Source organism: Thermobia domestica, chromosome 5 (genome assembly GCF_964235325.1).
Source record: "Thermobia domestica chromosome 5, izTheDome1.hap1.1, whole genome shotgun sequence".
NCBI classification, from domain to species: domain Eukaryota; kingdom Metazoa; phylum Arthropoda; class Insecta; order Zygentoma; family Lepismatidae; genus Thermobia; species Thermobia domestica.
This window is the reverse complement of record NC_137458.1, coordinates 279,206,872-279,221,713: the sequence shown is the minus strand read 5'-3', so window position 1 is coordinate 279,221,713 and position 14,842 is coordinate 279,206,872. Positions and strand designations below refer to the sequence as shown.

General features: G+C 36.8%; 1 protein-coding gene across 2 annotated transcripts in view; it reads right to left on the bottom strand.

Moving 5' to 3' along the window:
* Positions 1-327: 327 nt before the first annotated feature.
* The window catches only part of LOC145686654 (interleukin-1 receptor-associated kinase 1-binding protein 1-like), a 31,418-nt gene continuing 16,903 nt past the window's right edge, over positions 328-14,842 (bottom strand). For both annotated transcript variants that reach the window (XM_081760139.1, XM_081760140.1), the window contains exon 3: positions 328-582. In XM_081760139.1, the coding sequence (XP_081616265.1) occupies positions 330-582 (253 nt within the window). In that variant the 3' untranslated portion in view covers positions 328-329. The remainder of the gene's footprint in view (positions 583-14,842) is intronic.

The window sequence follows — 14,842 nt, the reverse complement described above, 5'->3', positions numbered from 1 at the left end:
AAAGATATTCTGCTCTACCGATTTTATATGTAATAAAAAATCCTTGGTATCTGGGATCATAAATTAACATGCAATAGACTGATCTTGTTACAGTGAATCACTAATTAAGAAGAGGAGAGGAGTAAGTCGAAACTGTAAGCAACTTTTATGTCCTTTGGATGTTTTAAAGTATGAGATCTTTTTTATTTACAATTTGTCCTTCGAATAAAGTTACTATTGCGTTCAATCCACATTAAAAGCTTACATACTTCCTATGACAAGCACAGAACCAAGGAACTTCCAGATTACATCTACATTAACTACTGTAAGACAACAAGAACAAATTAATCTCATGTTTTAGTGCCTTTATTACACGGTAGTAGTTCATACAATGCAGATACTTTGCTCTTAACAACTTGACTAGATTGCAAAGGTTTCAAAGAATAGAAACCAGAAGTTTTCGAGTTCACCAAATCCACTGGATTTAATGTGCTTTCTTCTTCTTCTATCATTAGAACACGCCCAACTCTCTGCGAAGAGGCAGATGCCATTTCTGACGCTTTACCGTATGCACTTCTCACTGCTAATTTTACAGCTTCCTGCCTGAAAGAATAACAAGAGATCAGGTATTTCATAGTTGCCTTTTAAAAATGTTCAGACTCCAAAACTATCTAGTAAAAAAAATAAAATAAAAAAATAAAATAAAAAAATAAAATTCGCCATACTGCACTATGTCGTAAAACTCATCTAATTTGTAATTTATAGAAAGAAAGCAAAAATAAATAAGAATGAGTAAAAGGAAATAATCGGAGAAAAATGCAACTATTCCAAATTAATTTTGATTGCATAGAAACGATTACTTTTCTTACTTCATTAAATCGGCCTTCAACATTAGCCGGGAAACAGACATGCAGACAGAGCATAAGATTGAAAAAAAATCAACGAAACTGCGAACCTAAGATAGAAATGCATTGAAGAGACCGCTCTCACCGCCAGGAAATCAATTTGCTGTGATATGGACGCTTCATCACTCGAACAACGCCATACGAAGCTACAAATAAGACCAACGATTTGTAACATGATGACTTCTGCCTCCAAAACTCAGTCGCGCAAGATCTCCGTGTGCGAGCTCATCCTAGTTGTTTAACTTAATCATCGAAAGATAAATTTAATACGAGGAAGAAGACATCCAATACGTAAAAAGACTGTTTTACAATTCTTTGGATACTTCAGAGTATTTAGAAGATATCCTCGACATCCGCCCTAAAAGAGGAAAGTCACCGGAAAACATCGCCCTCACAGAAGAGAAGGGAAAAGACGATTGCTAGCCGCCTATGATGCTGGGACCCCGACTCCTCATTGGTCACCGCACGGGATTGAACTTCTAGCAATTTTGATGTCCAATGAATTAGAGGACTTTCCATTCACCTTTGTGGACTAAACAAGTGCCACCGAACAACTTCTACAAACTGTGCAGTAGTGAAGTGTTTGTGTGAGTGTTGCTGCCAATTACGACGAACTGGAATGGAAAACTTTAAGTCCGTAAGTAGTAAGCATTCATTGACATAAATCTGAATCTATTGCAGTTTCTTTACAAATGCCTATAACTCTGCTCTCCCGTCTGAATGTCTGTTTTTAGGCTAAGTGTTGTTTTCAGTCCGACACTAATCAAAATTTTCTAGAAACTAAATTCCAAATTAGATTCATTTTAGAGAACAAAGGTACTCGCATTGAGCCTCACACACTACCTTTGCTATTAATGAATGTTTCCTTTTGCTCACAATTTCCTCCACGAAATTTGTGTACCTTTCATTTACTCTAATAATCTCCCTAGTAAAATAAACATGAGGATACGTTCTAGATTTGTAGGTATGGAAACCTCATCTGGAAAAGAGCGTTTAGTGTGCGCTGTGCCTCTGAGCCCAGGTAAGCCTCAGTAGCATAGGCACACAACGATGTAGTATAGTTTTTTCTTTGGTTTTCATTATGAAATGGACTAACCTCTTTCAGATTCCGAGTGATGAAACCTTGCCATCCTTGGGCAATTTTTAGTATGGCGTCATCTGTTTCCCTATCTAATCTACGTATTAAACGTTGATAATATTTAAAATCTGTAACTCAGGAATCATACGCAGTAGGAAGACAAGTTTTGCTATGGTACATGTAATCGGACCTTTCCACAAGTTGGTGACTATTGCCGGAATGGGGACGATACAGTGATGTTACAATTTCGAAAAAAAGTCATTTAATAAATTCTCTTATATAATTCCCTATGTACAAAATATTTAATCAAACTGCACCAAACTGAAAGGCTATATATATATATATATATATATATATTATACACTCGTGTTTCCGCACTTCTTATTATCTTATGAGGAACTTGAGATATCTTGATATCCGGATTCCGGGAATACACAGAAATAACTCTGACCTGAAATTTCTTCATATGATAGTTAATGAAAACTTAAGATCGAAAACATTACTTCAGGAACTATCCTTACGTGTCCCTTCCCGCATAACCCGGAATAACCATCTATTCCATCCTGCCCGCCCCAAGTTGGCAATTATACAGAGGTCTCTTTTTCACAGAATACCGAACTATTATAATCATCTAACAACTGAGGTGGACATTTTTTCGAGCTATCGAGTATTTGACAGTGCAAATAATGTTACTTTTTCACTCTTTGTTGAGAATGCTGTTTTTTTTTTTTTTTTTTTTTTCCTGTTTGTTATCATTTCCCTGGGTAAAATGGCAGTTATGATGTATCTGGAAATTTGTTTTGGATATTTTAAAAGTCTAGCGGGAGCACACGTGGTTCGGATCCCACGTTAGGCTGTAGCTCCACGTCTTATATAGCCTCGCTGCTGAACGGGACTATAAACTAAAAATCAGATCAAAAATCAAAAGTCGGGGTCCATGACTATAGATGAGAAAAATGGAAGGAGAGGAAAGTTTGTAAATAGGTGGTTTTCAATCTAAAGTGGTGGAATTTTTCCAATCGCACCGACCGTTTAGGCTCTATATTGGTAAGGTTCCCCACGTAAAATGAAGCAGTAGCGTTGCCGGTTCAGCAAGATTGTTTCTTTGGGCTCTCGCCACACCAACAATGCAGCATTGTTGGGAAAAGGAATTCGAAGTGTCATTTATATCAAGATCAAGGTGCGCGTCATTTATGCGTGCCCTTACGTTCCATTCGAATAGGCTGCTGAAATGGAAACTTTTTCATTGCCAACATAGATCGCCTTACCAGTGAGGAAACTAAATGGCTGGCACGATTGAAAAAATCCACCATTTTAGATTGAAAACCATCTATTTTCAATATATATATATATATATATATATATATATATATGCTACCATATACTTTTGTTCGTATTTCACAAGTAAATGTTTCATTAACAATTGCTACATAACAAGGTTTAGTTTAAGGTATTGGAATGAAAAAGTTTAGTGTGTTGGCCCGTACTTTTTTGCAGGCAACAGACAACTTGAACACGTCACTGCATGGTGATTGTTCATACCAAAATTGTAGCAAACGGAAATTTCCCGGATTAAAGCAGGCATGCTTGTCTTTTCAGTGATAATTGAAGTTGCGATTACGCATAGTGTGTTTCAACTTCCTCCTTGGTGAGTTAACATTGCTGCAACTATTTGTCGAAACTAGTGTTTAGCGTGCATGAATATGGTTGGACAATACAGTAAATTTCGTGTTGTGCAGATTATGAAAAACGACATAAGAAAATTTTGTACAAACCAAATAGTCGGAAGTTTCAAGTGCTTAACGATGCTGATGTCAGTGAATAGCTCTGTACACTTCATACACTAATTCAAGAATGGGTAATTCTTTATATGTTCGGTGCCTGAGTGTATATTTTAGACCAAAAAGCGATGAAGATTTGGCATCTTCTTTGAAATCGGTAGAAGGAACCGGTAATTATGATGAAATGTTTTAAAACCCAAGCAATCAACTGAAGAACTCAATGAAACATCTGAAAAAATGGAGTTCAATGTAACACCATTGAAGACTCTTTCAGCTCTTAACGAACATCAAAGGGTGGCCTATGCTCGGAGAAAAAACTGCAGTAGCTGAAGATTTCTCAAAGCACACCACGAAAAAATAAAATAAAATAAAATTAAAACGTCAATATTTCCGTAAAAGACACTTTAATCTATGGGGGAAGAAATGAAACTTGTGCTTCATACGTGCGTGATTTAAACTGTACTCTTCAATCGAATCGGTCATACAACGATCAAATTTACCTTGCTACCCTGAAGCATATAACAAACCCCTAACCCCTGTACGTAAAAAGGGTGTATCAGGGTTGGCTGGTTTAAACCAAAAAACAAAACAAAAAATGTTCGTAAAATTGTAAGTGTTTGTAAAATCTTAATGAAAACACATTTGTGGGTTATCACGTTTCACTCCCGTATATTATTCGTATTATATTCAGACCTAAATTCCCCATTCATTACTCAAAAGAATTATACTACAAAAGCAACTTTTTTTTACAAGTTTATAAATGTTTAAGATTTTTTTGTAGTTATTATTGTTATGTAATTGCAGTTGAAGAAAAATTCTAAATATTGTTTCGTTTCAATGTTTACTATTGATAAAATAAATCGAAAATGCCGTATTTTGTGTGTGTGGGGGGGGTCATACAGACCCCACGAGAGGCATTTAGTGAAATAAGTACGAGGGGCATTCAATAAGTAAAGAGACAAATTGCTATAGCTCAATAAAGATTTATTTCAATCTTTCAAAACTAAGGCTATTTTTCAATATAATCCTCCTTTACAGTTATGCATTTGTCCCATCTTTCTTGCAGCTTCCTAATTCCCTTGGCGAAGAAATCTTTCGATTTACCCCGAAGCCACCTCTGCACCGCTGCCTTAACTTCCTCATTGTTAGCAAATCTTTTTCCACGTAGGGCGTCTTTGGGTGGTTCAAACAGGTAAAAATCAGATGGGGCGAGGTCTGGGCTGTAGGCAGGATGATGTAAGACCTCCCAACCCAATTCTCGAAGCTTATCTCGGGTCAGCTGGGCTGTATGAGGGCGGGCGTTATCGTGCTGAAGAATGACTCCTTTTGACAAGAGTCCACGGCGTTTGCTCCTAATAGCTGGTTTAACTTTGTGTTCTAGCATCTCAGAATAGTATACGCTATTGATAGTTCGTTGATCTTCAAGGAAATCGCAATAGATTGGAGCCTGTGAGTCCCAAAAGATGGCCAGCAGCACTTTACCAGCGGAAGGTTGAACCTTGAATTTTTTGCGAACTGGAGAGCTAGTGTGTTTTCACTCCATACTCTGCCTTTTGGTCTCAGGGTGGTAGTGATGGATCCAGGCCTCGTCGCAAGTCACTATTCTTTCAAAAAAAGCGTCTCCTTCAAGCAAACTTCGTTGCGTTAAGGCTTGACAAATGGAAAGCCTTGATTCTTTATGAGCGTCAGTAAGCTGTCTGGGAACCCATCTGGCACACGTTTTTCTGTACTTTAAAATGTTCTTAATGACATTGTGAACAGTTCCAACACTTACTTGAACTTCCTCAGCTATCATTTCAACAGTAATTCTTCTGTTATCACGAATAAGTCCGTCAATCCTCGATTCCAACGAAGAACCAGAAACTTCCACTGGACGTCCACATCGGGTTTCATCACCTACACTTGTTCGGCCACTTTTAAACCAATCAACCCACTTGTACACATTCGCGCGGTTCATACAACTGTTACCGTACTGTCTCAACATTCGAGAAAAAATTTCACTTGGTTTTACACCTTCTGCGACTAAAAACGTAATGACTGAGCGCTGTTCTTCTAAGGTGCAATCTTCTAGAGGACTTGCCATGATGAATTGATATTTTTGAAGTTATGTTAACAAAATTACGAAACAGCAGATCAGAGCATATCCCAAGGTTGCCAGCTAACACCCCTGAAACAAACAAACAAAAAAAAAAAAAAAAATTGATTAGTGTTAAAAATATAGACTTTGTCTCTTTACTTATTGAATGATCCTCGTATCTTTGGTATCTATTTATGTATAAATGAGCCTGAGCCAAAGTGGACTCAAATAATTCGTATCTTTATTCACTTTTCTTATTGATATGCAGATTAAGTCGTTGTATTTCTTTAATTTGAACAATAAAAGTCGTTGTTAACTAACTTGAACTAAATTATTTCTTCTGTACTCAGTAGTCCTTTGAAATTGTTCATATGTAATTCTGTGTAATGGTTTCACTTGTGCAACTGTTTATCTTTTTGTCCTTCTGAAATGACTCTTGACAGTTATATTAAGAAGCATGTAAAGATCAGTACAACGTATATTTTTTTTTTTTTTTTTTTTTTTTTATCAGGATTCCTTCGTGAGTGAGTCGGCAGAGGTATCGCATTTGTGGCCAATTAGTCCTGCTTCCGAGTTCAAATGGAGGACAATTTCTCTCGGATGTAACTCGAGAAACGGTTTTTATTCCGCTTTAAGCTTATGTGACCCCTTCCATCATAAACCGGTTGTTGCATAATAACATCAAGGCGAAACAAACTTATTTCTGTCCATATATGATATGAATATATAGAGCAAATTATTTAAACCATAAAAACCTGGTTTAAACCAAAAAAACCTGGTTTAAACCAAAAAACCGTTTTTTTTGGTTTTTTTAATAAAAACCATGGTTTTTGCCAACCCTGGGGTGTATACAGATGCGTAGATCCGTACAACGGCCACTCAATAAACACTGATTATCTCCAAATAGCCCTAATTATTATCTCAGTGATGATTTGGAATACTCCAGACAAAGCCCTAATAAATGCGATGTCTTTATAGATACTGAAAATAGACAAAAAATTTGAAGATCAAAACGTTTTCTCACGCGTTCAAAGAAATCTAGACTGTTTAAACGGAATAATTCCAATATAAAAATGGATCACTCGAAATTTTATATAGTATTCGACCGAAATGGGTCAGTTCGTATAGTAAAATCGCTCGAACCGTCCCCAGGCGGCTACAAAGGAAGCGGAACACAATTGAAGGAAACCGCGTGTTTCTTTGTTACATGGGAGGGATAATTCAACATGTCCTTCCAGTTCAGGGTGGCCTGCCAGTTGACCTGCTGAAAAAGAAAGCGATGTTGCAATTTTCACCTTCTTGCTTACTGATTCTTCAGTAATCTTCGCAGAAGGACAGATTTATCTAGTTTTTTCATTACTTTTGTCTTCATTGCATCCTCCTCCTTCCGTCTCATTTAGCTTGAAGGGCATAATTTTGGGTTGTTAAACTGAAATATTTCATTTAATTTGAATTCGTTGTAATTAACCTTTAAACGACGGAGGGATTTAAATGCCGCAGCCCCTTTTATACGGCGCCATTTAAAGCGTTTTCGTAAGAGTTTACAAACAAATCCATATCTTCACCCCTATTTATCCTAGGATCATGGTTCATACCTCATTCTCTTCAGAATGGAGCTGGCTTTCAAATGGTACCACTTGCATGCTCGTATCATATACCAGGAGAGGGGAAAATGATTTTAAATATAAAATTTCGTAGGGGGGAATTTTTTTCCACACTTTGGGCCCCTCTGGAACGGCCCTGTGTGAACATAGAGATCTCAAAAAAAATCTGGTAAATAGTACTTGGTATACTGAATGTGTGTGCTAAATTTCAAGTTTATATCTTGAATACTAAGGGCGGGAGAAATTTTATCAAGAATTCCCACAATGCCCCAAATTACCGCAAAACACCATGATCTCAGGTAAAAAATTTCCTGAGACATCTCTATTTACCCTAGAACTACAATCTGCCAATCATTCTCTTCAGAATAGAACTGCCTTTCAGGCGGTACCATTCACATGTCTCCATCATGTATCTAAGGCGGGAAAATCCCGATAAAAGGAATTTTTTGGTGTAAATATCCCTTTTTTCAAATTTTAGCCCCTCTGGCTCCCCCCTGTTTTAACGCATAAATCTGAAAAAAAATTCTGTTAAATACTACTCGGTGGACTGAATGTTTGTGCATAATTTCAATCTTCTAGGTGCAAAAATAGGCCCGCAAAAAATTATATATACCGACAACGTCCCATATTCCCCTATACAGAAGTATATTTTGACAAAAATTCCCTGACACATCCCTAATTACCCTAGGGTCATGTTTCGCCCATCATTCTCTTCAGAATAGAACTGCCTTTCAGACGGTACGACTCACGTGTCTCCATCATGTACCTAAGGCGGGAAAATCCCGAAGAAAGGGATTTTTTTGGTCTAAATATCCCTTTTTTCAACTTTTAGCCCCTCTGGACCCCCCTGTTTTAACGCAGAGATCTGAAAAAAAATCTGATAAATACTACTAGGTGGACTGAATGTTTATACACAATTTCAATCTTCTAGGTGCAAAAGTAAGCCTGCCAAAAATATATATATACTGACAATGTACCATATTCTCGTATACAGAGGGATATTTTTGAAAATTCCCTGAGACATCCCTAATTACCCTAGAATCATGGTTTGCACATCGTTTTCTTCAGAATAGAACTGCCTTTCAGGCAGTACCATTCACATGTCTCCACCATGTATCTAAGACGGGAAAATCCCGAAGAAAAGGATTTTTTGATAAAAATATCCCTTTTTTCAACTTTTTCCCTCTCTGGATCCCCCCCTGTTTTAACGCAGAAATCTAAAAAAAATCTGTTAAATACTACTCGGTGGAGTGAATGTTTGTGCAAAATTTCAATCTTCTACGTGCAAAAATAAGCCCGCCAAAAAATAATGAACATAGGCTTAATAAAAGAAAATATATATATATATATTTGAGAATTATGACGTCATCACCTCCTATGTCTCGACGCAGGAAGGTGTGAAACCATACGTAAGGTCTTCTACAATGCCTCTTGACTTGAAAAACAAAAAAAAAAAAAAACCCGGACGAAAAAGCTCAAATAGGAGAGTTATAACGCAATGTACCATGAAACACACAAAGGGATAGAGTGTGGACTGTCTGGACAGAAACACTCTCACACACACACAAACGCATTCACGCACACACATTTTCCCTTATCTCATCAACATCATTGGTAATAAACACCTCGAAGTGTAAGCTGAGTTCCTCACAAGAGAAACAATCTCCTCGTGTCAGCAGAAATAATTGATAAACAAGCGGTCACAAAAGTCAACGTGAAGAAATGAAAAAAAAATAAAGGGAGGAAAAGTAACCAATTTTATGGTTTGTTTGGGTTACAACTGGTGAACCATATTTCAGTCACGTGTTTCTATGATCGTTTTAGAACACACAGATGCTAGCAGCGGAAGGTTTGATGCAGGATAGCCAGTGCTACATTAGTTATTGGTCTGAATAATTCTTTTGGTCGAAAAGGACCAAACCGTATTTTCAGCCAAAATCGCTATTGGTCGAAAACGACCAACTTCGTCGTGTAAAGGTTAAGAGAAAAAAGAAATCGATTATTAGTTTCATGATATGTGCTTATATTACTCTTAAATATAGCATACTGTTAATATTATGTAACTTCCATAACGATAACGCTTGTACGAACCAAACATGTTAAGTGGTTCGCCCCAGTCCTCTCCCCCCCCCCCAGCAAGGCAGTGCCGCAAAAGCCCGATGAGGAAAAAATACAATCTTTCTTTGCCACTCCCAGAAATCCGTCCTTGACCGCACCTGTCCATACTATTATACTGAATTCCTTTAATGATTGTTGTGTTTTATTATTATTATTATTATTATTATTATTATTATTATTATTATTATTATATAGTGTATCCATCGATAAAAGTTTAACGATGGCAACAACGTATTATTTCGACACCGAACACGTGCCGTTTATGGCTTATTTAGTGTGTTATTTATAAGGGCGGTTAGGGTAAATTTTCTGCTTGAGTACGAAGGAAGCCGGTTGGGGACCAATAGAACGTCTCGACTATAATCTGCGAGGGAGGTGTATGTGTGTGTACACTATCCTAATTTTAAGTTAACTGTTACTGCATTGCAACAAATGGAAGGTGTAATATGTATTGAATCTGACATAATTAACCTATTTTCGTTAATTCTATGTTCAGAAGAAAATGACACCTGTCTTCCAGGAGTGCGGTAAATGTCTTGGAGTGGAAGGAATGAGTGTTGAATTTGAATTCAACAGAGTGTAGGTTTCCAGCAGAGCAAAAATTGTTTTTTAACTACTGAGAATGCACTACAAAGTTGTCAGTACATCTACACCTATTGGAGCAACTGTACGGTTACATGCTATTAGCGAACAAACACTATGCAAACAAATGACTGCTTCAATGTAAAAAAGAAAAATGTATATAATAATAATAATAATAATAAAGTAGTACCGGTGAAGCTGTTTCAAATGATTATTTAAGTCAGAATTTAAAACGCAGCTTTTGTTTTTGTGTTCCATAATTTCCACCTAAGGTGTTATGTCAGTTGAGTTGATTTTGTGTTTAATGTCCCTTTCAGGAGCGAGGCTATATAAGACGGGACCTACTGATTAACGTGGAGTCCGAGCCACATGACCTCCTGTCGAGAATCGAACCCGGGTCTCCCATGCTAAAGGCGAGTTGCTATGTCAGATCTTTCGGGTTAAGAGTATTGGAGGATGAGAAGTTATTTTACAAATTTACAAAGTCTTTTTGATATTAAAATAATAATAATAATAAAAGATATTTAGAAAAACATTGTTAATTTTTATTTAATGAATGTAAGCTGCAACGACGATACAATTATTATTTGCCGTGCTGCCAAATGGGACATCACACTTAAAGAAAATTTGCTTTCTTCAAAAGGCTGTACTTAATTCGTGAAGCACTGATTGATAATGAGCTTTGATATGTTTTTATTAATGTGAAAGTGAACAACCCATCAAAACTGTATCTCTGGCTTTTAAGGAGATTTGATACTGTGTCATGTAGTGGAAGTAACCATAATATCCCCCATTTCCCCTTCATCGTTCTGGAGAACCAACGATCCAGGCAGGTACTACATATTACAACTCTCTCCCAGTGAGCACACCTCCAAAGAATTAAAAATATTAAATAAATAAAGATCTAACTAAATTGTGTTTTATCAATTACAAAAAGGAAACAGTGAATTAGTGAATCAAACTGAACAGTGAAATTAAACGAGTAGTGTTTACAATCTCTTATTGTCATAAATGACAATATTTTATTGATGGCCCAATTGGCGTATAATGGTAGTATAGTGGATACTTTTTGTAACAATTTAATTATTCATCTGTGAATATGCAAGAGTATTGAGTTCATAACCAAATATAGTATGTTAGCTTAATTGCATAACAGATAATTTATAAATTGAGGAGTAAATTTGGATAAGGGCGTAACTAGCAATTCTTCAATTTTTTCAGGAAAGCAGAAAAACAAACGTCTTTATCCAATTAACCAGCGTATTCACATAATATTTTTGAAGATAGGCGTTCGCTACGGAGCAGATATATTACCTTAACACCACCTAGACACATGCGGACATGCTCAAACTTGCAGAAAATATGTAATCTCATTTTACCGGAAATAGGTCGATACGCCTTTATCCAAATTACCAATTCAATTCACTCCATGCTAAGCCAATTGTAATAGAAGGAAGCTAAATATTTAAACATTCAAATTTACCCGTCACTTTTACAGACCTCCTAATATTATGTCACATGCAAATAGACAGTTTAAGTTCTCTGTTGTCATGTTATATGAAGTAATTGTCCTTGTTTGTCTCAATGATTTCCTCTTTCTAATTTTTCAAAAGCCATCAAATTGTATTTTAAAATTTACAAAATCTTAGGAAAATCCTAATAACAAAAATACTGTTATCTAATGGTGAAAAAATAAGTATTTTGAACTTCAATTTACCCTCAGGTTTGCTTTCATTTTTTTCATTTTATCCGAAATGTTAATTACTACTGACAAACACTGTTATTTTACCACAGGTGATTCTTGACTATCTGCAAACACCTTGCTTCTGGTTCTAACAATTTCTTGATTACAAATCCTGTCCTTGTGATTTTTAAAAATTATGTTATGCATGTACACGAAATTTAAGATATTACAAAAAGACAAAAAAAATCGTTCCGTTTCACCCACAGAATTGACATTATGATTTTTATGAATAAGATTAATAAAGATTTTTTTTTTTTTTTTTTTTAAATTCTTAGTTCGTGGTTCCATTACATCAGAAAGGTGAGCGGTGACTCCAGGCCCAATATGCGAGGAGCAGGGGCTACTTTTATCCTTAACTGATGGGTACTTTTAAGGAGACCGCCGACCCACGGCTCATCGTAGAGGCTAGGATTCTTTGGAGGTCCAACATGCTTCTTTTAGGATATCACTCCACCCATACGATTAGGCGCTAACAAACTTTACTTCGCCGTCACAAGACCTCAGATCCAAGAATCATAGCCACGTCAAAATAATTAAAAAATGGAAATCCGGACCACATCGTAGTCCATAAATCTTTGCCAGATCACAACATAAAATCAGGCCGGCTCCATCTCAGGCATTATATTTTACAACAACGTCATTCCCCTGCAACAGATTAGACATAGAAGTGATCGTCCGCAGCAGAGTTTTACGGGATGGGTGATGAGCTACCCCAATCTGGAGGACTAATGAATATTGCAGTTCCGAATAACTGGACGATGGGGTCGCCACATTCTCAACGCCGCGTTGACAAAACTTAGGTAAGGAACGGTTGTTTAAGTCTTGACAATAGTGTCAGCGAAAATTCGACGTTTAATGTCAACGTTTTAACAATCTATAAAAACTTGGAGGAGCACAAATATCTTTTGAATTTATTGTTACTACTAGTTTCTATTTCTATTGCTTTCCTTTTCTTTAAACTTAAACTTTAATGCAGTCATCGGATTTAAATTCCCAAAAAGAACCGTTTTATTCTTACGTTAAAACAGTGGCGGCTCGTGCTTTGAATTTTAGGTGGTGCACAATATATGACCTCGTTTTTTCATTATTATAATGTTATTATAAATAATAATAATTTAATAATGATAAATAATAATAATATAAACAATAATAGCGATTTCTTCATGGTATACTTCTAACATGCAATGGAGAAGCTTATTTTGTATGATTTTTGACGTACCCTTAAAAATTGTTGCGTTTTCTAATGACTCTTGAGAACACTGTTAAGTTCAGCGCTGAAATTAATTAATCCACTAAATACGCATGGATTTGAAAAAGAGATACGCATGGATTTGAAAAAGAGTTTGTTTCATCATGTCCTCGTTTGCCAGTTTGAAGACGCCACAAAACCGAATTGATGATTATATTGAGCACGTACCTGTTTTGCGTCACTTTTTGATTGTGATTCTCAATGGACAGCCTATATCCATCATCTAGTTGAGCACCAATATTCACATTTCCCAGCACAGTGAGATTAACGTGTTTTATATAAGCTGGTGATTTTTTTTTTTTTTTTAATGCTGGATATCCACAACACCTTTTTTACTCTATGCATCTTCCCCCGCCCAGAACAACAAACACGGAAAACAAAACAAAGCATTTTAAATTTCACATCCACATAACTACTTATGCTGTTCGTACAAATTGAGATTAAACTTCCTTGTAAATGTTTGTTTCTGACTTCTAATTACTTGCGTTATATTGAAAGTCGGAATCGGCCCTCCGATGTTTTTCACAAGTAGCTTGGCTTATAAAGTTCTTTTTGAAACCGGCTCATTCAACAGAGACGTTACAGAATTCATTGTCACTTCACATATATCAGGGACAGACACGTATTATGCATTTACAGCAACAATTTCAATGAACAACAAAGACCGGCACACGCACCCACACAACACTACAAAGTACGAACAGATTCGACAATTTGATCGTGAACATACTCCTGTCCGACTCCAAATACATGATTTTTTCCGGTGTGATTTGTTTTGCGCCAAAAGAAACCATCCAAATACCCCCCCCCCAAAAGACCTTTTAGTGAGAGGGGTGCTAACCCCTATTTAAGTAGCCAAAGGCGTGGGTGATAGTAGGCGGAAGAGGAAAGTGAAGAAAGACAAGGGTTTCCTACATTGGACATTGGTCAGTCGAGTTGAGGGCAGGGATTGCAGTCCCCTTTAAAATCTCACCCCTTTCCCCATTAATACACTTTTTCTAAAAACTGCTCTCCAATTCTCTCATTTACCTATACACATATGGAAAGGAAAATATTCTCTTTATGCTGCCAAATTTCTACTCATTCAAACACGAGTGTATTAACTACTGATATCCTCAATCTGTCTTCACTCTTCACGGGGTCGCCTTTACTGTCTCCATAGCTGCCTTGACCTTACTTGGTTAACAGAACAAATAGTTATGACCACTTGGCAATCTCGCATTTAGACAAGGCGCAAGTTTTTTTTTTCTCTCTCTCTCTCTCTCCTCTGGTACGACTTGGAGCGTGTCCCTTCAGGCGAGAACCGTGTCAACCAAAATTGCCGGGGGAAATACTGTGGAGAATTTCCAGTTCCAAAGCGTTTTGTTTTGGAAAAGTTGTTTTTGTTGGTAGACTTGCTTGCAAAAGATCTGCAAACATATAGATTCCTATGAGGCACTATAAGGATCCTCGCACCTCGCAGCCCCCGCAGTAGCCCAGCTGGGGAGTTTGTCGAACTCCCGAAAGCTATGAGCCAGCCCCATTTGAAACGCACTTCTTTAAGGAAAGATGATGTCGACAATAAAACGAAAAGTGATTTAGCATAAATAAAAAATGAAAATATTGGAAGGAGGTTTGTACAAACATGCAAACATTAAGAGAAACCGCCACTGCATTAAAACAATGTCATTAGAAATGTCTACCCACTAATCCTACTTCATTATTAACGCATTATAAGACCGATTC